A 26,332-nucleotide genomic window follows, 5' to 3' on the forward strand; every position below is an offset into this window, starting at 1 on the left:
TTTCTTCTTCTAGCTCTTCTTCCTCCTCCTCATCAATTCAATCTATGTAAAATAAAACCGACACTGTTACTTTCTCTTTAGGAAAAGAATTTTGATACATAAGATGAAGTGGACAATACTACATAGGGTAGCCACATACATAGATAGGCCTCATTAACACATCGTTTAGACTTGAAACCTATGTGTATCCTTAAGTGTTAGACACAGAGGGGACAACTTATACTAGCAGCCCAAAGGGTAAAGGAAGGGGATATGGGATGCATGCTGGAACAGGAATGGAGGAAGGACAACATTGATGGTGGGAATGTCCCTGATTCAATGTCATTATGTACTTAAAATATTACTGTGAAAGATTTGTAATACACTTCTGTCAAAATAAAAAAAATATAATGTTAGCCAGTGATCAAACTTAAATAAATTGAGCACAAAAACACATAATAATAAAATAAAAATAACCAAAGAAATAAAAGATGAAGAATGAAAAGTAGTTTTGAAGTGTGTGTCCTTTTTATTATATTTTCTTAATAACATGGGTATCATTAGTGGCAAGGCACTCTGCTATGGCTGTTTTAAGACAAAATTAAAGTGAAGTCATGTTTCCCATGTGATTATAGCATGATGCTAAACTTAGAGATAATGGATTTGCATTCAAATCAAGTGAACCAGGTTGCACTCACAGGTAGTCAAAGAATAACTGGAGTAAGTGACCTTTTTTAGACAAACTTGGTTATAAATGGGACAAAGATTATATTTTTATTTTATAAAATAAAATTTAATTTTTTTGTTTTTGTGTCACACCCGGTGATGCTCAAGGGTTATTCTTGGCTAGGCACTCAGAAATCACTCCTGGCTTGAGGGACCATATGGAACATCAGGGAATCGAACTTTGCTCCGTCCTAGGCTAGCGTGGGCAAGGCAGATGCCTTACCGCTTGCACCACCTTCTCCAGCCCCAAGAAATTAATATTTTTGTTTAGCAACTGATAGTCCTAAACTCTGAACACCACCAGTTGTGGGCCCCAAACCAAAACATAACTAAGTATATTAGTAAATAAAATTAAGCACTCATTTACAAATCACAGCACTTATAGCTGATTTTATTCTCCACATACTCAACAATACTTCTTAATATTTTTTTGATATAAACCACTTTCATAGTGAAAAGATATTTTTGTGGTTTTGGTTTGCATTTCTCTGAGAAAGACCATCAAAATTAATGGGTAATTATAGTAATCAAGTACACCATTTTTATTACTTTTTTTTTGTTGTTGTTGTTCTCGGACAACACCCGTTTGATGCTCAGGGGTTACTCCTGAACTGCGGTCCTTCCTTGCCTAGCGCTTGCAAGGCAGACGTCTACCTTACCTCTAGCGCCACCTCACTGGCCCCGTTATTACTTTTCTGATAATGACTTCAGAATAACTATGGTAAGGATATTTAGTGAGTTGAAAGAAATTAAAGCACAAACCTCTAATGAACAAGGAGAAATTATGAGAGAGGATATGAAAAATTTGTAGCTAGAAATAAAGAAACTGAAACTCATTGTAGTTAAATTAAGATACTCATCAGGCCTTGATAACAGTGAAAGACAAAAGTAAGTAAATCTGTGAGGGGAAAGAGCAAGATGCAGAAGAACATGAATAATAAACAAAAGATGAAAAAAAAGTTGGAAAAAGAAATAAAAGTTCAAGAAAGGTTTGGGAAGAGGTCAGGAGGAAAAATATAAGAATTGAGGATTCCAGAGAAAAGGATGAGGAGTCTATTGGTCAAAAAAATCATAATTGGAAATTTTCTAGATTTGAACCCAGATTCAGCAAGCTCAAAAATTTTCACCTAAAATAAATCTACATGTAAAAACTCCAAGGCATGTTGTAGCTAAAATGATCAAAACAAAAAACTAATGAGATAAGAGAGTTGTATGTGACTGACAGATGACTGATCCGGCATCCCATATGGTCACCCCAGCCTGCCAGAAGTGATTTCTGAGTGCAGAGTCAGGAGTAACCCTTTATATATATATATATATATATATATATATATATATATATATATATAGAGAGAGAGAGAGAGAGAGAGAGAGAGAGAGAGAGAGAGAGGAGAGAGTTAGGAGATATGCTTGAGCATAGAGCCATAAGTTTATCCAAGAGCACAATCTGCCTGGTACAAACACAAAATTGACACAAACAAGAGATATTACATATAATGTACACCTCTAACGATCTGCAGTAATCCAGAAGAAAATAATTGGATACAATAAATGAAATACTCTCTTTATATAGGTACTCACTAAAGCTCAAAGCAATGTAAGAAAAGTATTGTGAACAAGCAATAGCTTAAGAAGTTCCTAACTGAAAAAAAGCATTCCAAGAAATAGTGAATGGTTGGCATTTCAGGGCAAGAAAAACTCCACAAACACTAATGATTAATGACAGTAAATTCCTTAATCTCTATCATTTCACTCAGCCTTTAGGACCAAATCACTCATATAAAGCTATATAGTAACATGATGGATCAAAAAATAAATGTATTTTATATTGACTACAAGAAACACTAAATAGTCATGGTAAACACAGGTTCAAATAAAATGTGGGGAGAAAAATCTTACAGAAAAAAATTTCTGAAATAAAAAACATGTTGACATGTGGTTTTCATATATAAACTCTCAACAATTTAACATTTTTTTGGTTCACAAGAAAGTAGGGCGGAACGGTGACGCAAGCCATAAAGCGTCTGCTTGCACACGCTAGCCTAGGGTGAAGCATGGTTTGATTCATACTTTTACCTAGTATTTTTTTTTGGGGGGGGGCATACCCGGTGACGCTCAGGGGTTACTCCTGGCTATGCGCCCAGAAATCGCTCCTGGAATTAGAGACCTTTGCATCTCTAATTCCAGAGATCTGACTTTGACAATTGTGACTGAGCAGAACTTCTGGAACCATAATTAAAGATTCTATCCTAGGCTTGGCCATAGGATCTGTGCTAAAACCAAGACCACTAATTACCACTGATTACAACAGTGATGGGACAGAACTTCTAGAACCGTAAAGGAAGAATATATCCTAGAATTTGTCCTATGATCTGTGCAAATACCAAAATTTCTAGCTACAGAGGCCTGATTTTATCATCCACAACAGATCTGAAAGTTTCCTGGTACTATAAAAAGACATTGGGGTGTGATAATGAGCATGTATGAAGCCAGTAGTTGTTCCCATGGCAATATGCTTCAAGGGTGGAGAAAATTCCCTTATTCCCCAATACTTACTGTGCCTATAAAAAAATGTAAAAAAAAAAAGCACAAAACCTTGCCACACCAGCACTCCTTCCTTTGTTTTTTTTTTATTTTTCTCTTCCTTCTTCTTTTTTATTTTTTCCTTCTTTTCTTTCTTTATCATTCTTGTGGTTATTATCCGGTGATTTTTGTTGTTGTTGTTGCTGGGTGATTTTTCTTTTTGTGGTAGTTACTGGGTTTTTGTTTTGTTTTGTTTTGTTTGTCTTCTTCCAGCAGAACCCTACAAATTGAATTATCTTGTTCTGCCTCATGAATTGAGGGGAAAATAAAAATAAATGATACCAGGACTAAACAGCCATACGAACATTGAGTGGAAATAAAAAAAATGATCAGACTTAAACAGCAAACTTAAAGTCAACAACAACAGAATAGATACCCTATCTACAACAAGCTATACACAGAGAGGAACAGTTACACTAGCACTCCGGGGGCGGGGGGCAAAGGAGGGAGAAATGGGACACATGCTGGGAAAAGGGGTAGAGGGAGGACAACCCTAGTGATGAAATGGCCCAGATTTTTTCACTATGTACTTTAACTATTACTGTTAAAGATTTGTTATTCACTTTTGGTCACAATAAAAATTATTAAAAAAAAAAAAAGAAATCACTCCTAGCTTGGGGGACCTCATGGGACTTCAGGGCGGGGATCAAATTAAGATCCATGATGGATCCGCCATGTGCAAGGCCTACGGCTGCACTAGCGCTCTGGCCCTATCTAGTAATTTTAATTAGAACTTGCAGATGTTTGAATTTATAAATTATAACACAACACACATATATCATATATAAATAATTATATTGGATTTATTCCTTTGTGGATTCAAAATTTCTGTTAATAATATCACCAAAATTTTTCTGTATCTCATCACAAATATGACACTTGTCAACTAATTGTTGCCAATCTATTCTTGAGCTTGATAATTTCATTTCTGACACTTCTTCAGGACATTTAATGTAAAAATAAACAACAATTCTATGGGTGCCTAAATTATTTATAATATATAAACTATAGAAACATATACATACAAATAATTTATGGAGTTATAATATACTGCTCTCATTGGAAATTTAGATGAGAGAAATTTAGCTTGTTAAAGAATAGCCTAATATAAAAAGATAATATGAAATATCCTTCAGAAGGTAAATTTACTGAACTTGACAACTTGACACCTCATTACAAAAATTGATTCTGACAGATGGAAAGGGAGCTCCTACAAAAATATATCAAGAAATAAAGAGTATTTTCTATGTTGTGTGTTTGGCACTAAAATAGGAGTCATATAACCACTTACTATTTTTACCTATGTAATATATAAATATTTTCAAGACTCTATCCCTTTTATATCCTATGGTTATTAAAAATTAGGAAAATATATATTTTTATAAATAGTAATGGTCTGAGTATCTTCTAACAAGTAAAGAACATAAATTGACAATTCAGCAAGAGAAAATAATACTGCTGTGTTTACTTTAGGACTTGACTATAAAATAAAACTTACACAGGAAAGAATTCTTATAATTGACTGAATACTTACATATAAAAGTGATCATGTAATGAAAACCATTCTGAATACAAGCAAGAAATAGAGGCTAGAAGGCTATAAATGCCAATGAAACTGTCTCAAAAAGGCTATAAAAATATAAACTGAAAAATTTGTAGTCAAGTAGTGAGAACTTTAAAACTTTTATTTTCGTAACAGAATTTTTAAACTTCTATTATTTATAGTAGAATTTTGGGCACCTTGATTCTTTTTATGTATATGTTATGCATATATTTATGTACTTTTATAATATAGCCTATATTGTAGGAGTACAGGTTCACACTTCTATAGATGCATTAATTCATCCCCTAATCAACATACATGGAGTGCTCTCTATGTGTTGTGTGTATATTAGGCCATAGAGTTGCAATAACACATCAACACAATTCATCTGTATTTTATGCCTCATGGTTCAGATATGTAAATATCTAAATAACATAGAACAAAAACTTAAGATTTGCAATAATAGTGGTTTAGTAATCTGGGCTATGTGGAAATGAAGATAAAGGAGAAAGGACTACAAGAGTATATTACTTATGATCTCTGACTCTGATCAACAGTGCTTGGAATCATGCCTAGAACAGAGTAGAAATTCAAGAAATAAATTTTAGAGTTTATATTTTTGGAATAAAATAATTGCTAATAGATTTATGAAAAATGAGTAGGAATAGACTTCTTAATTTAGCAGTAACAACATTCACTTTATAGAAAACAAGACAAGAAAGGCATATTCGTGTTCAGTCAAAAAAATTCAGGTAATATGCTGTAGTTAAAACACTACTAAAACAGTAAAAACAGTTAATTCTTTAAGGCTCATTGTACACCAGTGTTAAATTAATCCTATGAATTGACTTTATTGATCTGCTACTACAATGTCTAATTTACAAATTATTTAAGTAATGTTCTTGGGCTTAAAAACTATACTCTCCTTTCTAAGTATATGCAGAATGCTGTTTATAAAGGACTTAGAGAGAGATAATAGAAAAGAATGCGTGTTCTTTTAGCCCCTCAGACTAGAAAGAACTCTAGTTGTTATTTATTGATTATATATGTGTTATTATTTGAGATTATGAAATGTGATTATTTGAGTACTGAACTCATAATTTTGAAGCAACATCAAGGTTTAGAAAAAATGAGTCTGAGATTTTATTTATTTTTTTTTATATTTTAAAAATTACTTCATTTAAATACTATGGTTGACAAGGTTGTTCATAATACAGTTGGGTTTTTTACAGTTATGAAGTTATTCTTAATTCAGTTTCAGTCATAAAATTCAAAACATCCTTCTTTGCACATTTCCCACCTGCAATGTCCCCAGTTCACCTATTGCCCCTTCTATGGGGCAGAAGATTTTCTTTCCTTCTCTCTTTCACTTTCTACATTTTTTTTATTTTATATACTGTGTATTTTATAATATTGTTACTGAAGTGATATCATGCATATAATTTTATCTACTTTCAGCATTCAGTTCTTGCCCAGAATGATCATTTACAACTGTCATTGTCATAGCAGTCCCTTCTCTGCCCCAATGAACATACTAGTCTTGATGTCTTTTCTGCTTCTTGTTTTTGAGCCCCTAGGCTATATTCCCAAGTGATGTATTGCTGGGTCAAATGGAAGTTCAATTTATAGTCTTTGATGAAATTCTATGTAGTTTTCCAAAAAGGCTTGACCAGCAGTGAATGAGTCTTTTTCTTCCTATAAATGTGCTCCTACTGTTGTTCTTTTTGATGAGTGGTAGTCTGTGTTGTGAGCTCATATCTCATTGCTATTTTGATTTGCATCTTCCTCATGATAAATGATGTGGAGCATTTTTAAAATAATTTTTATTGTGACCAAAGTGGATTACAAATCTTTCACAGTAATATTTAGGTACATAGTGGCATTGAATCCAGGGCATTCCCACTACCAGTGTTGTCCTCTCTCCAACCTGTTCCCAGCATACATCCCATATCTCCCTTTTTTGCCCACCTGGCCTGGTAGTATAAGTATAAGTGGTCCCCTCTGTGTTTAGTTTGTTGTAGAATCAACTCTGTTGTCGTTAGTTTTGGATTTAGTGTTTAAGACTGATCTTTTTTTTTCCTACTCAATGTTCAATTTATGAGGCAGAACAAGATGATTCAAGTTATGTGTTCTGTTTGAAGAGAAATAAAAATAAAAACAAAAACAAAACAAAACTAATAACAAGAACCCTCCAAAAAACAAACAACCAAACAAAATCCAGGAGGGATCTAACTAGAGGGTTATAAATATCAATTTAAGAGAAGAGAGGGAATAAGGTGGGTGCTTTTCAGGTTCTTTTTGTCTGTCATGACCTTTTGTAAATTTTTCTTTGAGGACTTCTTGTTTACTTCTCTCCACTTTTTGGTGGGAATGGATGTTTTATTCTTGCTAATCTTTACCTGCACCTTATATATCTTAGATCCTAAGCTCTTATTAGGTATTAGGTAAATAATTTCTCTCATTTTGTGAGTGGTCTTTTTTCCTAGTTATCATTAGCAGTGTAGAATCTCCTAAATTTAAATTTAGTCCTATTTGTTTATCTTTGCATTCACTTGCTTATTCAGTGTTTTTTTTTTCCCTTGAAGATGCTTTAGCTTCAATATAATGAGGATTTTGTTTTATGTTTTCCTATATGTACCTTATGGCTTCAGGTCTAATATCAAGGAATTTAATCCATTTTGATTTGACCTTTGCATATAATGTTAGGATGAGATCTTTGTTCATATCCTTAAATATAGCTGGCCAGTTTCCCTAGCACCACTGTTGAAGAAGTGTTCTTGCCCTAGCTCATAATTTTTGCTCCTTTATCAAAGATGGGATTATTACATATCTTTTTTTTTCCTGTAGAAAATTCAATTCTTGGGACTAGAGTGCTATAGTATAAGGGGCATAGTGCATAGTTGCTTTGCACGCTGCTAACCTACGAAGGACCCGGATTTGATTCCCCAGAAACTCACAAGGTCCCCTAAGCCTACCAGAGGCAATTTCTGAGCACAGCCAGGAGAAACCCCTGAGTATCACCAGATGTGGCCCCAAAACAAAAAAATTGTAAAAAGAATATTCAATTGTATTCCACTGATCAGAGTCTGTCATTATTCCAATTTTATGCAGTTTTATTTACTAGAACTTTAGTAGTAGTAGTAGTAGTAGTAGTAGTAGTAGTAGTAGTAGTAGTAGTAGTAGTAGTAGTCAGGGAAAGTGATGCATCTCAGCTTTTTTTCCAAGTTTACGTTTACTATTCATGGATGTTTATTTTTTCTATATGATTTTGTGTCTTAGGTGTTCTTTAGCTGTTATTTCTCTGTGAAATCGTGTATTGTTCTTTCAAGTATGAATTAGAGTCTATATCAGTATCTTGATAAAGTTTTCAACTCATTGAGTTTTTTTCACTATATACCACAACTGTCTCTGGATCCAGATGGTCTCCTTTGGTAAATGTGCTGTAAATTTTAAAAATTCTCCTTCATATGTAATTTCCTTTTTTTTTAACTTGGTGCTTTCAGTATTCTATCCCTCTCTATAGTTTTCATTATTTTGATGAGAATATGAGTTTCTTTAGCTGGTTCTCTTTGGTCCTCTAAGATGTAAGGGCATGTGTTCTCCAAATTCTGGGAACTTTTCTGCAATAATTGATTTTCAACATTGCTTTCCTATAGGGATTTTCTTCCTGACATTCTGAGACCCCAATTTTTCTATATTGTTTTACTTGTATTCACACTAAAATTAACTTGACATATATTTAATTGTTTTGAGGCTTTTTTCATATTCTGTTTTTTATGGAAGTTTATTCTTTCTCATTTTTGAGCTCACTAATCTGGTCTTCAGTAGCTGTTACATTTTTTTCAAAAAAAGTCTTTTGTTTATTTGGTTTTTGGCCGCACCAGTTGACACTCAGGGGTTACTCCTGGGGTTCGCCTCTGGCTTGGGGGACCATATGGAACGCTGGGGATTCGAACCACTGTCTGTCCTAGGTTAGAGCATACAAGACAATGCCCTACTGTTTGCACCACCACTCCAGCTCCTCCCATAAATACCTTTTTCTTTTTTTTTTTTTGGATTTTGGGCCACACCCGGCGTTGCTCAGGGGTTACTCCTGGCTGTCTGCTCAGAAATAGCTACTGGCAGGCACGAGGGACCATATGGGACACAGGGATTTGAACCAACCACCTTTGGTCCTGCATCGGCTGCTTGCAAGGCAAACACCGCTGTGCAATCTCTCCGGGCCCATCCCATAAATATCTTAACTGATTGCCTGTGAATATTTTCTCTGCCATCACTCTACATCTTCTGACCAACCAGCTGTAGTGGCTAGAGTGCTGTGCCCAGGGAGGCCTTACCCAACTCAAGGGCCCTTTATATTTTTTTATATTCTACAATTGAGCACTATAGGTGTGGCCCCCAAAACAAAAATAAATAAATAAAATAATATAGTAGGAAGCTATAAATCATGATTATAATAGTGTATCTTATTACCTTTTAAGCCTCATTTAAATCCAAAATTTGCTATATATAATTACCTGATTTCAGGCATGCTATTTGCTCAAACACTATCATTCTGACTTATAATAGTTTTCATGTCCTTCCATGTATAGGAAAATTTCATGACCTCATTTCTTCCTAACATCTGCATAGTATCCTATGGTGTAATGTACCACCGTTACTTTAGGCACTCATCTGTTGTCAGGCATCTAGGTTGTTTCCAGATTCTTGCCATTGTAAATAGTGCTGCAACGAAGATAGGTGTGTAGAAGGTATTTTTGTATTGTGTGTGTTTGTGCTCCTAGGGTATATCCTTAGGATTGGTATTGATGGATCATATGGGAGCTCAATTTTTAGATTTTTGAGGAATATCCATAAATGAATGATCCTTTTCCTTTAATTTTTAAAAGTTGATTTGGGAAAGCCTCCTAAGAAGTGCTCATTGGTTCAGGGTCCACTCCTGGCAGTAACTAAACAGAAAAATTTAGAGCTAGGGCCTGAGAATATAAAGCTCCTTGGGCCCTGTATGCTAATTGTGGGATTCCAGTGCCCAATTCAGAAGTGGGGATATGGATAAAGTATGCAATTTTGAGAATTGAAACAATTTTCATACATGCAGGGCATTTATCTAAATTTCTATATGATCTCCCAAACATAGATCTATTTATAAAATTTCTTTGAAGTTACATCAGCATCTATAAAAAAGTAAATTTTAGGGCCAGTATTATAGAGCAGCAGGTCAAGTATTTGCCTTGCAAGTAGCCAGTTGACTCAGATTTTATCTCTGGCATTCTCTGAGCCAGTGGAGTGATTCCTCAGCATTAAGATTATCAGTGAGATTTGAGCTCTGCCAGGTGTGGCCCATTAAAAAAACAACAACCCTCAATTAAAAATATAAATGTTTTTTTACTAGAAATATACTTTCTTTTAAAAAGCAAAAATGTGTTTGTTATGAGATTTCTGGTTAGTCTGGACCAACATACTCCTTTAGGAAGAAACTTTGTAGCATCCTTTTATGAGAGAGGCAAATCTATATCCAAAGTGTGTTTCTATACAAAATACTACTGTAGCACAGGACATGGGGAAGTTTGAGATTATCTCACCAGGATAGATACACCACCCTGGAGCAACAAAGTGCAGAAGATAAGAGAAGGCTTAGTTGCTCAGTTTGCTTTGAATTTGGGATTAAGAAGAAATTTCTAAGGAACTAAGTAAGGGTCTTGGAACTTTACCTTGGGAGAAAAAAAAAAGATTTAACCAAATACTCCTGCACCCCAACCCAATTATTCAACTCTTAGAACACTGGAATTAGAGGCAAAAATCTGTAAATTATGTCATGGATATGAATTAGTAGCAGGCTTTGCCTTATGTTTCACGATAACTTGCCTGATTGGTGCCATCTTTGATCTCACAGAAACAAACATTCTGTGGACAATGCTTCCAAGCATCTTAATCTAATAATTGAGCAATAGCAAATTGAGTAACATTTGATTAAAGCTAACTAAACAATTCCAGTACATCTAATCGCTATCTGGCAGCCCAAACACCTCAACTTAAAAAGCTCCTTTAGCTAGTGAATTTTACTGCTTACTCTGCCTCCATAGGGCCCCTGAGAACATTTCCTGTGATTCAGACATTTTCTCCTTAACTCAGCAACTCGCATGCTACTGAGTACAACCTATAGAACCAGAGAACGACTCCTGAAGAGCTTCTAGATAGTTGTAAACTTGAAAATATGGTTCACTCTGATGCTTTCAATATTGTTGAATGGATTCATTGGGAACTCATAAATTTTTAAAAAAATTATTTTGTGATCAAAGTGAATTACAAATCTTTCACAGTAATATTTAGGGAACTCATAATCTTAAAGTTCATATTGTCCCACAGACCACAAAGTCATAAAGATAGACAAATAGCAAAAACAAAAAGAAAGTTGGGAAATTTATCGCATGGAAAATAAAATCTTTATTTTTGAATAATTTTTCAATCAAATTAAAAATGAAAGAGAAAATATAAATTATTCAAAAAATGATAAAGTATAAAAATAAACTATAAAAATCTCTGGGGTATAGCATAAGCAATACTAAGGATTCAATTCATAACAAAACAGACATATACAGAAAAAAATTGAGATAACTCAAATTAACCTAACTTCTCAGCTTGAGAAACCAGAAGAACAAGTGAATTCCAGAGTAGGTAGAAAGAAGAAAATTATAAAATTAAGGCAGAAATCAAGGAAACAATAGGATGGGTTAATGAATCCAGGAGTGATTTTTTTAAATAAATGCATTAGATTAACAAACCATAATTAATCTTGTGAACCTAGAAGAACAAGCAACCGTCTGAGATTGAATTAAATGTCAGTAATAAATCTGAAGAGACCAATCACAAGAGATAATAGAACAATAATTAAAACTAAATCTAACCTTATTGGGGTTAAGGGATATCTCTCTAGCATTGGATTCAGTGTGCTGAGTACTTTAATAAGTTAAGATTAAACATAGAAATGAGTGTATGGATGCAGAGTGATAGCATGGCAGTTGAGTGATTTTCTTGCACGTGGTTGATCCAGGATGGACTGAGGTTCAATCCCTGCATTCCATATGTTCCTTCTAGCCTGCCAAGTGTAATTTCTGAGTACAGAGCCAGGAGTAACCCCTGAACACTGGCTGTGGCTCCAAAACAAAACAAACAAAACAAAAAGTACAAAAAGAAGAAAAAAAAAACAGGAGTATTTCCTGAGAACAATTTAGAATGGACTAAAAATGAGTAATATCCTCAAGAAAAAGGCAATATTCTCAAGTTCAGGCAAGTATACTAGTGATCTTTACAAACCTTCAAAGGTTTGCACCACTGAAACTTAAGCAAAATATTGGAGACACAAGAATTCTTCCTGACAGCTTCTATAAAGATAACACTAGTTTGATAAAACACACACACACACATAGGCATTGCTACACAAAATTATAGGCTCATAGCCCTTTGAACATTGGTGCAAAAATTCTCAACATAATCTTAGAAAAACAACCCAACAATATATTTAAAGGATTCATTAAAATTTCTCTTGCATGTGGCTGATCCTGGATGGACCCAGGTTTGATCTCCAGCATGCTATATGGTCCGGAGTTATATAAGAATATATATCAAGAATATGAGTGGTTACACATATAAATTAATGTAATACATCATATTAACAAAATGAAAAATTAAAACTATAAGATCACTTAATGAATGCAGGAAAAGTCTTGATACGATTCAAAACCCATTCATGTAAAAAATTAAGCAGAAATGCAAACAATATATATCAAAATTGTAACAATCACTTTCAATAGATTTATCATTAACATCATTCTCTTTGTATATCATATAAAATTGAACATCTTACCTCTGATATCAGGCACAGGCAAGGATCCCCACTTTCACAACTACTTTCATTATATAGTAGAAAGTTCTTGCCACAGAAAGAAAAATTGATGAAATAAATTCAAATTGAAAAACTTAGCGGGGCCAGAGAGATAGCACAATGGTAGGGCATTTGCCTTGCAAGCAGCAGATCTAGGATGGATGGTAGTTCAAATCCTGGCTTCCCATATGGTTCTCTAGATGGTGCCTCAGGGTGGTCTTTCATATGGTGCCTTATAAGAGTGATTTTTGAGTCAAAGCCATGAGTAACCCGTGCGTGCCACCAGGTGTGACCAAAAACCAAAAACCAAAAAAAAAGAAAGAGGAAAGAAAAAAGTAGCTAAACTATCACTATTTGTTGGTAACATAGTAATAAGTTTTGATGATTCTGAAATATTCTACTACAAAACTCCCAAGGTAATAATGCAACAGTGATGAAAGATTATGAGTCAATAAATTAAAAAATTCACATTTCTATATGTAACAGCCTATAAAATATAAATATAAACTTCTATTGAAAACAGTGTTCCACAATTTCTAACATATAGGAATCAACTTAACAAAGAATATGAAAACTTTCATATTGAAAATCATACATAGCTATTTAAAGAAACATAAAAGACACAATAAATTTCAAATAATTTCCATGTGTATGAATTAGTAGAATTAATATAAACAAAATTATATGTTATCGAAAGCATTAAACTAAGTCAATGTAATGTCAACAAAGGTAAAGTTACATTTCTCAGGAAATAAGAACAATCTTGACTACAGTTTATATGGAGTCATATAACTCCATAAACATGCAAAGCAATTTTGAAGGAAAAAAAGATATAAGGTATTAAGTGCCCAAATTTCAACTTATAGTACAAATCTATAATAGTCAAAACAGTGATGCTGGGGTAAATGTAGACTCGCAGAGAAATGGAATATTGTAGAAAACAGCAATAAATCCATGACAAAGGGATTAGATGCAAAACCATAGCAATGATAGTCTTTCAACAAATGGAATTGTTAAAACTAAAGATTCACATGAAATTGAAAATTAGTCCATATTTTTCAGACTACACAAAGTTAATTTAGAATAAAATTTCTTAGTTCAGACTATTATCTATAAAACTATTGAAGAAAATATAAGCATAAATCATTAGGTCATAAATCTCAGAATTTTTATTGACTTGATTTCATGGGCAAAGATAGCAACAACAAAGCAAATGGAACTACAACAAACTAGAAAGGATTTTCATATTAAAATAAACTTTTGCTAATATAAAAGGCACCTTATTTATGGGAGAAAATATTTCTACAAAACACATCAAATGAAAAGTTGGATAGATATATCTGTAGCTAATTACATATTTTCTAGTCAATGTGTATTTTCTGCAATGAGGAGAAATGGTTGTAAATATGCCTGGTTTGGACAGAATTTATGAGTGGAGTTAAAAATTGAAGCTAGTCTTCAGTATAGACAATTAATAAGTGTTTTTATAAAGACAACATGTTGTTAATTTGGAAAATAATAAAAAGAAGAAAGAATATGGACTATTTATAAAAAGATAGTATGTGGAAGCTGCTCAATTGATACATTTTTGAATAATTTAAAGCCACATGATGAATTTTAGTGTTAGAAGACTGAATATATAGAAATAGAATTACTACATTGGGTATGGCATTTGCTTTGCATGTAGCTGACCTTAGTATGATCCTGGTACACCACCAGAAGTGGCCACATTTCTAAAGTTTAAGGATGACAGATTGAGTTCTAAGTGGCAAATACCTGCATAATGGTCTTTAGGCATTCCATTCCATTATAGAATTTTTCTATAGCTATGGATATATGGGTGAGCTTGCTCAAAATAAACGATTTTATTTTGTCTTTTCTACAAACATTAATACCTCTGATTTAAAGAATTCAGAAAACCTTATAAAAACCAAGAATGGTTAACTTTGTACATCACAGTTTTGTACATATTGATCACAATTAACCTCCATCATTATAGTTGGAAAGCAGCCATATATGAACAACTGTTACACTTATTGGAACTATGCTAGAGTAAGAACTTATAAATAAGGCAGGCAATGCAATTGACATATAAGCCATAGTTTTCTGAAGTCTTCCCTAGGAAATGTATTTGGATGTTTAGAATTCTATAAAGTTCATGGAACAACACTACAAATAAAAAGCATCAAAAATTTACTAGAATAGTACAATATTGAAAGGGATACATTCTGTATTTTTAGTAAGAGATTTCCTAATTTTTCTTCCCTTGTTAATACAAAAGTATAAATGCTAAGATATTAATTATCATAAATAAATTTCATCTTTGACTAATTGTAGTGTTTATACTTTATCTTAAAGCTTTTTATAAAAGCTTGATTTGGGATAGTATTTAATTCCTATACTATTATGAGCTAACATTATGAATAAATAATATAGTAATATTCTATGCTAAAGGTCACCTTTTCCATTGATAATATGCATTTATTTCTGGGAGTATGAGTGAGGGTGAGGAAGTGTGAGTAAAGCATACACTAATGTTGCTATTTCTTAATCATTTAGACAAGAAAATAGAACACATTACTTTCACAAAAAGAATAGCAGTATTAACTTAATGTAGGTATAAATATATTCCATTTATTAATTATTCATTATAAAAAAATTACAGTTTGTAGAACAAAGTGTTCTATGTAATTACTCTATCATAATTTGATATTTATTCTCTTATTTTAATTCCAGAAGACAGATGAACTTTCACTTTGCACTTTATTTTTTGCTATAATACTTTATAATTGCAATTAAACTGATATGATTTGAAAATTTATATAAAAATAATAAAATAATGTATAGTTATATTTATGAATATGATAAATATACAAAGTGCTTAATTAAGTAAAAAAGAAAAGTCCAGGAGAGTCAAATAATATTAAATGTTATATTTAAGTAAAAGTGTATATATTGAGAATTAAATATCTGTAAGAGTTTTTTATTTATATTTATATACTTATATTTATGAAAGTTTGAGGCTGGAAGAATATAAAAAGGTAACATTGCCAGAGCAAAATAATTTTCTTTTTATTTTCAGCTAACAACAGGCAATACTTGGAGATTACTCTTGGCTCTACACTCAGAATTTACTACTGCTCAGGGTACAATATGGGATGCCCTGGATAGAACTTGAGTATTCTGTTTGCAAGGCAAATGTCTTACCTTCTGTACTATCTCAATCCCCTGAAATAATTAATTTGATGATAATTATAGATAAGTGTCCTTCCATAGATGACCGTAAACTCATGCCCACATCTCTGTCTACATGTGTTACTCCTAACTCTATGCTCTGAAACTTTCAGGAAATTGCCTTTGGGAAGTAATTATATGGGACTGGTCAGTATTCGAGTATTTTTCATTCTCTCAGGAAAATTTATAACTGCGTACATAATATGGTAGGTAAAGTATAATTTAAAAATTATATTTATTTTTATTTGCTTTTGAAAAAAGTAAATGAGAGATGAGGGCTGTAAGTAAGGGGAGTGATGAGTGCAGTTAGAGAAATAACTACACTGAAAACTATCATAACAATGTGAATGAATGAGGGAAGTAGAAAACCTGTCATGGGTACAGGTGTGGGTGGGGTGGGGAGGAGGGAGATCTGGGAAATTGGTGGTGGGAATCTTGCACTGGTGAAGGGGGTGTTCTTTACATGACTGTAATCATCTAACTGCAATCATGTTTGTAATCAAGGTGTTTAAATAAAGATAATTAAAAAAAAGAAAGAAGTACATTTTTCTTGGGTTTGTTTTTGGGCCACACCTGGCAGCGCTCAGAAATTGCTCCTGGCAGGCTCAGGGGACCATATGGGATGCCCGGATTCGAACCACCATCGTTCTTTATGCAAGGCAAATGCCCTTCCTCCATGCTATCTCTCCGCTCCCCTAAAGAAGTAAATATTTTATTTTGCAAATATGAGGTAGGCAATTGAATAAGTAAACTGAGAGAGAGAGAGAGAGAGAGAGAGAGAGAGAGAGAGAGAGAGAGAGAGAGAGAGAGAGAGAGAGAGAGAGAGAGAGAGAGAGAGAGAGAGAGAGAGAGAGAGAGAGAGAGAGAGAGAGAGAGAGAGAGAAGAGAGCCCAAAGACCGGAGAGAGATTAAAGCGAATTTACCTTTCATGTGATCAACCCTGCACCTCATATGGTTCCCAGAGACATGTCAGGAATGATTCCTGAGCACAGACACAAGACTAATCCCTGAGCAAAACCAGAAGAAAAAAAGAGCAGTGAAAGAGAGAGACAAAGAGACTCAGAGAGTTAGAGAGATAAAGAGACACAGATAAAGAGAGATAGATACACAGAAAGAGAGTGACAGAGAGAATACTTTATATAATAAAGGAAGAGAAGCTACATGTCTTCGGTCTGAGTGTGTGCAATTCCAGAACAGAGTTAACTTTGGCTTAAGGCAAAAGGCTGAAGTATATTTTATTCTCTACTAAGGTCTTGCTGAGTCTGGGACTACAGCTGAGTTTGTGCCTTTCTTTGACTTATCCTTCTTTTCCCCTATTTTATTTAATTATTTCATTTATTCTAAAATTTTTGTTAAATAATAAAAGGTTTTGATAGCTGAGTTTTAAAAATATAATTATTTCAACACAAAATCCCACTACCCGTGTCAACTCCCATCACCAGTGTTCTCAATTCCATTGTCCTTCACCAACCACTAATATTCCTACCCCCTGCCTGCCACCTTGACAGACACATACCAAGTTTGATGGGTACAACTTAGATTTCATGCTTTTAAGTTTTGGACTCTGCTTTTGGTTTATAGCTATACCACTCTTCTATATCACCAATATAACCAAAGCCCTAACCCTCTGTTCTCCATCTTATCAACTTCTTTTTTAACCTGGCATATCTTTAGCTACTCATCCTTTTTATTTTTTTTCTATTTAAAATATTAGTGCGATTACTTAGTTTAGAATAGGTTTTTAGAGAACCCTGTCTATTGATCAAGAAAAATTCTTTGCTTTTGTTAAAGTCAGATCTGATATATATTCATTACATTTTAAACCAATAAGGCCATAGTTTGTGAATAAACATTAACCAACCTGTCAACAAATGCGTGATGAAGAAGAAAAATGGGATCATTGGCAGACCCTGGTACCTGAGACATCGTTCCGTTCATGTATATGTGCAAGGCATTGTGCATGGTGCTCTGAGAGGCATCTGCTATCCCAGTAACAGGGCTAGCAAATCCTGTTTGTAAAAAGAAAATTGAAAAAAAAATTAATGGTAAAATTTAAGTTGTTATCTTATTTGATTTACAACTGATGTCAAATGTCTGATTCAAAATAATACAATCAATAATTCAATTTATTTTAATTACAAGTTCTTACATTCTGGATAGACAGTGAATGTTTATCAGCCAAATTTTGTAAAATTGAAAGGCATTAATTTGAGTATAATAGGCTGATTAATCAAATGAGGGAGGCTGAGTCATTTGTATCCCTTCTATTGTTTTGGTTTGTTATTCCTTAATAAGAATAGAAAAATAGTACTATGCTCTCTTAGTGATAAATAGTATAGATACTCTGATTTTATCATATCCTAGCATTTAAAACACAATGTTCAGCCTACTATATGATCTTTACTTTTCAGTTCTGGAGGTTAATTTAATTTTAGTTTCTGGTTTCGGATAAAAGATAAAATTTATATCTTTTCATATTGTAATTTCATCTCAAGAGTGCAGGGAGTCATAAATTGTAGATTTTACAAAATATTTATTCTTAAACTAATTAGTATGCCATTTTACTCATTGCACACGTAATAATAATGACAGAATAATTGCAAAGCCATCATGTTAATGCTATGTGTATCAAGTTGACATAAAAACAGTACATATCGGGCCCGGAGAGATAGCACAGCGGCGTTTGCCTTGCAAGCAGCCGATCCAGCACCAAAGGTGGTTGGTTCAAATCCCGGTGTCCCATATGGTCCCCCGTGCCTGCCAGGAGCTATTTCTGAGCAGGTAGCCAGGAGTAGCCCCTGAGCACCGCCGGGTGTGGCCCAAAAACAAACTAAAAAACCAGTGTATATCTTTCAATGCCTACAGAAACTCTGATAGTTCAAAATTATTATTCCAACTGGAAATAAAAAACTGAGGCTTAGAGGAGATCCTAATTTTTGATGTCCTGTGCTCTTTCTCACATACTCCCTGCAAAGAAGTGTAAGAGATATCCTTTCAGAATCCATTTAGACACACACACACACACACACACACACACACACACACACACACACACAAAACAAAACAAAACAAAACAAAAGGAAAATATGCTTCAGAATAAAATTTTAAAAAAAGGACAGTATAAAAGTTAAATTGTAAGAAATCAAGCATTAGGTATGCAGTCAAATTGCATATTTTGAAATTTCAGAACTTAGAAATATCAGGATGAGTTCTGTCTCAAATATACCTTTATCTCCTTCACATATTTCTAAAAAATTTCAATTAAAAATATCTTACTTAACCAAAAGAAGAAATATCAGGCAATAAACAACTTCCTGATATTAATTTGAAATAAAATGAAGTGTTGACATAATGAAAACACTACATCCATCTAGGTTCCTTGCAATGTGAATTAATGCTGTCTTTATCATCTTCACTTTACTTTTTTAGCAATTTATTTTTATTAAGCGGTTATTGACTTAGATTTTGGGGTCAAACCCAGAGTGATCAGTACTTTTTCTGACTTTTCAGGGCTAAATCCTGGCAGTGCTTGAGGCTCTTTATGTGATACTGAGATAGATAGGGTTTGCCAAATTGCAAAACAAACACCATATTAATTGTCCTATTTCTGTGGCCCTACCTCATCATTTTTGAAGGTAAAAATCTGTCATTTTAATATTACTTTTTTATTTTTTTATTTATTATTACTCAGCTAGACAATGCTCAGGGAGTACTTCTGGCTAGTTGTTTATTCTTGGTTCTGTATTCAGGATTACTCCTAGTTTGCTTATACAGCTAGTGCATTATATGCTGTACTATTTCTTCAGCATCTGATACTTTGATTTTTTTTCCAACCTGATGATTTATGGCCATTCTATTCATTCATCTGGTGATTATGATTTTATCCTGCCATTTTTTTTGCAGTTTCAGAGACTATTCCAACCATTATCTCTTCTAGAAATTTAACCTTAGTATATGCATTTCCCTACCTTCTGAAAAAATTTTCAACTTTAATACTATTATTTATTTATATATTATACATACATATATATGTGATTTGAAATTGAGATTACAGCTACTATACCAATATTAGAACTCAAAGGATTGAAAATGACCTTGGAAGTCTCCAGATGGATAAAACCTTGATTATCCTCATGTGACATTTATTGATTGCTTTATGAAAAATAAAATGGTGCATGTACATTTAAGCCCAAGAAATACATACAACTGAGGTATATTTAAGCCCCCAGGGATACATACAACTTGATTTTATTATTTTATCAAACTTGTAGATGGGATAAAGCTTATATTTGTGGAGGTAATAGAAGATATAATATAATTGAATATAATGCAGATAGTTTCTTCATATGAGACGATGTTTTATGTAATTTACGATATTCATTAGATATACATTTTTACTATGTACAATAAAATAAATTTTTGATTTGATATTTTCATTCAATAAAAGTAAGAGGCCAGTCAGTCTGTCATTGCCTTGTTTTTGGTGTAAGATTTCCAATGAATGAGAAGTCTAACAAGCCTATGGGGAGCCTATTAGCAGTCACAGATGCCAAAATATTCTAAGAAATGTGTGAAGAGGATTGGAAGTTACCCAAAATATTCTGTATGCCTTTAATTCTCTGATTTATATTCCTGTGGTATATTAATAAAAATAGCTTTATATAATGATATTAGGAGATTTTATTTGTTTCTTCACATTAGTACTCTGGAGAATTGTATGCTTATCTGACTCTCTCAGAGTGAAAATTAGGAGTGGAGATTAGATTTTGGAGTTTTAAAATGCCCCAGGTTATTCTAACATGTAACCAGGTTTAAAAGTAGCTGACTTTGTTTTTTTTTCTATGAAGAGAAATTAAACTCATGATCTTAATTTTTAATTATACATAAATTATTTCTTCACTTTAAATGTTTTCTCATTTTCTGATAACATTAAAAGAATATGGTTTAAAAATTTAAAACTATTGTGCCAGTACTATTTAAGTATTTCCAAATATAACATTTAGTTTAACTTTTTTTTCATTATAGCAAGCTGCGTTACAGGTGCACATTTTATTTTATCTATTATATTTTCATATGTAAAAGAAATTTAGTTATAGATTCAGGAAAATATAATTATTGTATGCAATTTAAATCATGGAACCTATTTTTACATTTTATAGTGTTTCTGAGATAGAATTCGAAAAAATTATTATGATAAAAATATGTCAGTAAAACTGAGTTGTTTCCTTCTGGATAACCAACTCTATGCAGGAATTACTTTTGACTTAGTGTCCAGGATCTGTTCCCTGAAATGCTCAGAGGACCACAAAGTGCTGGGGATGACACTTGGAATTTATACAAAAAGTACACTCCCGAATATTTTGAGCCATATCCCTAGCTCCAGCACATATTAGGATCAGAAAAATATTTCTCTATCATGCCTATATATCTATACTGCCCTTCCCCAATTTACTCTTAATTTAATTTTATTTAGCAACAATTAAGTATCTACACCCATAAGGTCACATAATTACCTTAGAAAAATGTATTTGGAAGTTACTTTATTTTAAGAGGCTTATAATTTAATTATTTTCAGAAGAAATATAACATTATAGATAAGAAAGATCTTGATCTCAGCAAAACTTAGATATAATTGAAAATGAGAATTTCAATACAATTTCAAGTTTTCTTAACATGTTAGTGCTCTAGTTATAGTGGTAATTATTATAATTTTGCTTTATTAGGAAATATTTTAATTGATCTCATGAGATTACTTCAACTAATTTAGAAAATAAGAGTAAGTAAACATAATGTAAGTTGATTGTTTCTTACTAGATGACAGTAAATTTCATATACAATCTATAAAGTCTATAGATTTTTAAATAACTCCTGTCATCAATATCTCCTATAAATTTGTTAGAAATATATTTTATCCAATCTAGACACCTAACAAATTATGAGAGTCATTATTTGTATTTAAATTAAAACAACTTTGGGCCCGGAGAGATAGCACAGAGGCGTTTGACTTGCAAGCAGCCAATCCAGGACCAAAGGTGGTTGGTTCAAATCCCGGTGTCCCATATGGTCCCCCGTGCCTGCCAGGAGCTATTTCTGAGCAGACAGCCAGGAGTAACCCCTGAGCATCGCCGGGTGTAGCCCAAAACAACAACAACAAAAAATTAAAACAACTTTCAAGTAAATTTAATTAATAATAGCTTTCTATAATTCTATTTTGTTTAAACAAATATAAATCATTTCCACAAACTCAATAGATTAGCACAATTATTTCATACACTATAATTTTATTTTGTGCATTATTTTAAAACCAAATACATTTGAACACCAAATAAATTTCTTCTTTTCTTAACCTCATTAAGTATGACTAAGAGCATTTGAGCACATGTGTAATCATATAAATCATGTACAAAGTCCTGAAAAATTGGCGTCCTAATCAGTTTTTTGATATTTTTCACATTTTTCTACTTATTTTATTAAGGTATCATTATAGACAATGCTGTTAGTAATAACAGCATTCACACATATATTCATTCCCAAACCACAAGTACCACCAAACTACTCACTTTCTTCTCCCAAGATCTACGATCACTCACCCTCAGGCATATAGAAAAGCTCATTTCTGTAGCTAAGTTCTCCAGCTCTACTACTTTTGATTATTGGTTGGTATTTACTACTAGTTCTTTATACCACATTTATGAAATAGATTATTCTGTATTTTTCTCTTTTCTGATTATCATTTAACATGATATTCTCCTGTTTCATCTACTTAGTGGAAAATTGATCATTTTATTTTTCTAATATCCAAGTAATATTTTGTTTTGTACATATACCACAGTTTCCTTATAAAGGCATACATTATACATTCTTGGGAACTTGGCTAATTTGTATGGCTTATATACTTTGTGAACAGTGTAAAAATATTAACATAAATGTCTTCTTTTCTAATAGTGTTTTTGGGCCTTGGGTCTGTATACATAGCATCCTGGGTCTAATAGGAGCTCTATTCTTGTATTTTGAGAATTATTGTATGCCAAAGACATTAAATGAATCAGCATTTCCACCCACTATGTATGAAGGTTACTTTTTACCTACATCCATGCCAAACTATTTATTTGTCTTTTTATATGTTTGCTCATCTCACTGGTGTGAACAGATATTAAATTACTTTTTTTGTTGGTTTACATTTACCTGATGATAAGTGATAAAGAGCAATTTTATATATCTATTGACCTTTTGTATATGTTATTTAAAGAACTGTAATGGCTTCAAGGGCAATCATCTTGCCCACAGATCACTATTTTGCTTCTCATTTTCTTAAAATCAAACCCCATAAACAACACTTATAGATGTCCTGTGATTGTTATCAGTGATAGACACTTCCCAGAGAAGCATAGATTTGAAATTGAGTAATATAATCAACCAAAACCAAAGATAGGATAGACTCTAAATATAATCCTTATTGGTTAAGACTAAAGACAAGGCTTTTCTTATGTAGCAGTGTAACTTCTAAAGTGACCTTGTGATTATAACAAAATGTCCCACTTTATGACATTCTAACTTGCTTATCTATTTGTACACATCTGTCCAGGGAGGACATGATACACTCTTTAAAATATTTGGATATACTACAACTGAAGCAACATGATTTAGGTCTATGAACCCATGAAGTCCCTGGCTAATAAAACTGGAAATTCTTGTTTTGTTTTGTTTTGTTTTTGGGCCACACCCGGTAACGCTCAGGGGTTACTCCTGGCTATGTGCTCAGAAGTTGCTCCTGGCTTGGGGGACCATATGGGACACCGGGAGATCGAACCGCGGTCCATCCAAGGCTAGCGCAGGCAAGGCAGGCACCTTACCTTTAGCGCCACCGCCCGGCCCCAAAAAACTTTTTTTTTGGTTTTTGGGCCACACCCGGCGATGCTCAGGGGTTACTCCTGGCTGTCTGCTCAGAAATAGCTCCTGGCAGGCACGGGGGACCATATGGGACACCGGGATTCGAACCAATCACCTTTGGTCCTGGATCAGCTGCTTGCAAGGCAAACGCGCTGTGCTATCTCTCCAGGTCCCTAAAACTGGAAATTCTTAGACTTTTTCTAGATTGCTGAGTTGATCTGTGTGATCCCATAACAGAAATGTCTATTGATTTCTTCTGATACCTTTTTGATTTGTTGTGATTTTATAAGTTTTTTCTACAATTTGATCCAAATAGTTTTGGAAAAATATTTTATCTCAGCCTTAAAGTGTATATTATGCTAGTCAATTTTTCTTTGCAAAGCAGCAACTTCTTAGTTTCATTCAGTTCCATTTATTTTTCTCCTGTTTTCATGGCCAAAGACATTGACTCACTGAAGATGCAACTAGATTCAATTCTTTCTCTTTTTAAAAGTAATTACTTTATTTAAACACCATGATTACAAGGTTGTCATAATGTTTTATTTTCTCACAATGAAATGTTGTTTAAGATTGAATTATAGAACTCTTCACCAGTGCACATTTCTTGCTGCCTTCATTTTCAAGAAGGAGTCTACCTTATGTCAGCCTTGGTTTTTTTGTTTTGTTTTGTTTTATTTTTGGTCCACACCTGCAGTGTTTAAGGGTTACTTCTGCTCAGTTATTTTCTGTTTAGAAATAATGCCTGGCAAGTTCAGGGATCATATGGGTTGCTGAGAATCAAACCCTGGTCAGCCCTATGCAAGGCAATATCCTACCCACTGTGCTATTCTCCAGTCCCTGGCTTTGATAAATTTTTTAGATTGAGGTCTGATATCAAGGTTTGTAGACCATTTGAATGGACTTTGGTGCCTGGTGTGAGACAGTGGTCTGAAATTTTTTTAACTTATGTCTTATAGTTTTCGCATCATTATTCATTGAGGAGGCTTTCTTTGATCCACCTTACACTTAAAGCTACTTTGTAGAAGATGAACTAAACAAATACACCAAGCCTAGTTTCTAGGCTTTTAATTCAAGTCTGTTGGCCTGAGAGTCTATTTTTATTCTATTACTATTCTGTCTTCATAGTATAGTGTAATGTTGGGTAAATAAAACTTGTGAAAGAGCCCAGGTTTTATACTGATAGCATTGCCTTATCACCATATAAAATTACACCATATAAAATTTAAAATTAGTCTTTTCCACCCTGAAACCTGAACTGCCACACATTTTCAATACTGGGATATCTAGCCTTCTACTCTCCAATATCCACATCAACATTTCTAGGCCAGGTACTGGTCTACTCTAATGTAAATCTATACTTTTAACTAAGGTGAGTGCCTCTGGCAGCCAAAACCATTTTTCCCTGACCTAAAACCCCAGGCTTATACAAGTCTGAAAGCCTGAGGACTTGTATATAAGCCAAGTCTTATATCAACCTGTGAACCTGTGAAACAATATTGGCTCCCCAAATTTAGAATAAAAATTTGGAAGCCAAAATTAGAGCTGCCCAAAGTTAGGGTGAACATGATATATGTATGTCACAAGTTTTTCAGGATATCATAAATGCCATGTTTTATTTATTTTGGGTAGGTTCAGAAACAGCTTAAAGGGGAGAACTTAGAGATTCTGAGACATTTAAAAAAACACCAGGAGAAATTAAGGCAACTTCATAAATTGGATAAGTGTCAAAAGCTCAGTCAGGATGTGTAGGGAAATGTAACCTTGTTTTCATTTTCTGTAACCCCACCATATATCAATGGGGAAGAAATGTGATTTCTCCTTCACCCCCACTCCTGTTCCCTTTGTATGACAAAACTATATAACATGTGCTAAAAGACTGCTCAGGGCCTTCTTGTGATTTTGGCTGCAGGATACTCACTGCTGAGTTCTAATATCTAATAAACTTTCTGTTCTTTATTCTTTCTCTGGTGTCTCTTTTTTTTCTGTGGCTCTGGCCTAAAAATCCCAAATTTTATTTCATACATTCAACCTTGGATCAGATTAATGCTTCATTATAAAATTATACTGCTATCTCTATATATCTAAATAAACATTTCAGAATTTTGGCCCTGTAAATGCAACTTTAAACAACCAAGAAAAATTATCTTTACCTTTGGTAGTAAAGTGATCTGTTTAAAATTTTAGTTAACTATTGCTATGTATAGATGGAATATTTTAATCTTTTTGTTTTGTTTTGTTTTGTGTCACTCTCAGAAGCATTCAGGAGTTACACCTGGTGCTATACTCAGAAATTTCTCCTGGGAGGCTTGGGAGACTACATGAGATGTTGGGAATCAAATCCTGGTTTGTCCAGAGCAAGGCAAATTGTGCTACCCGCTGTGCTATCGCTCTGGCTCCCAAATTTTGATTTTTATCTCATATTTTCCCAAGCAATTTTACCAAGACATCTGAAGCAAATAAAAAAAATAGTATTTTGAAAAGTAAATAAAGTGATG

At 33.4% G+C, this 26,332-nt stretch overlaps 1 protein-coding gene across 1 annotated transcript in view; it reads right to left on the reverse strand.

Moving 5' to 3' along the window:
- TYR (tyrosinase) overlaps window positions 1–26,332 on the reverse strand; it is a 67,164-nt gene that overhangs the window by 19,432 nt on the left and 21,400 nt on the right. The window contains exon 3 of the mRNA XM_049781333.1: window positions 17,809–17,956. Within this exon, the coding sequence (XP_049637290.1) occupies window positions 17,809–17,956 (148 nt within the window). The remainder of the gene's footprint in view (window positions 1–17,808; window positions 17,957–26,332) is intronic.

Source organism: Suncus etruscus, chromosome 9, assembly GCF_024139225.1.
Source record: "Suncus etruscus isolate mSunEtr1 chromosome 9, mSunEtr1.pri.cur, whole genome shotgun sequence".
NCBI classification, from domain to species: Eukaryota; Metazoa; Chordata; class Mammalia; order Eulipotyphla; family Soricidae; genus Suncus; species Suncus etruscus.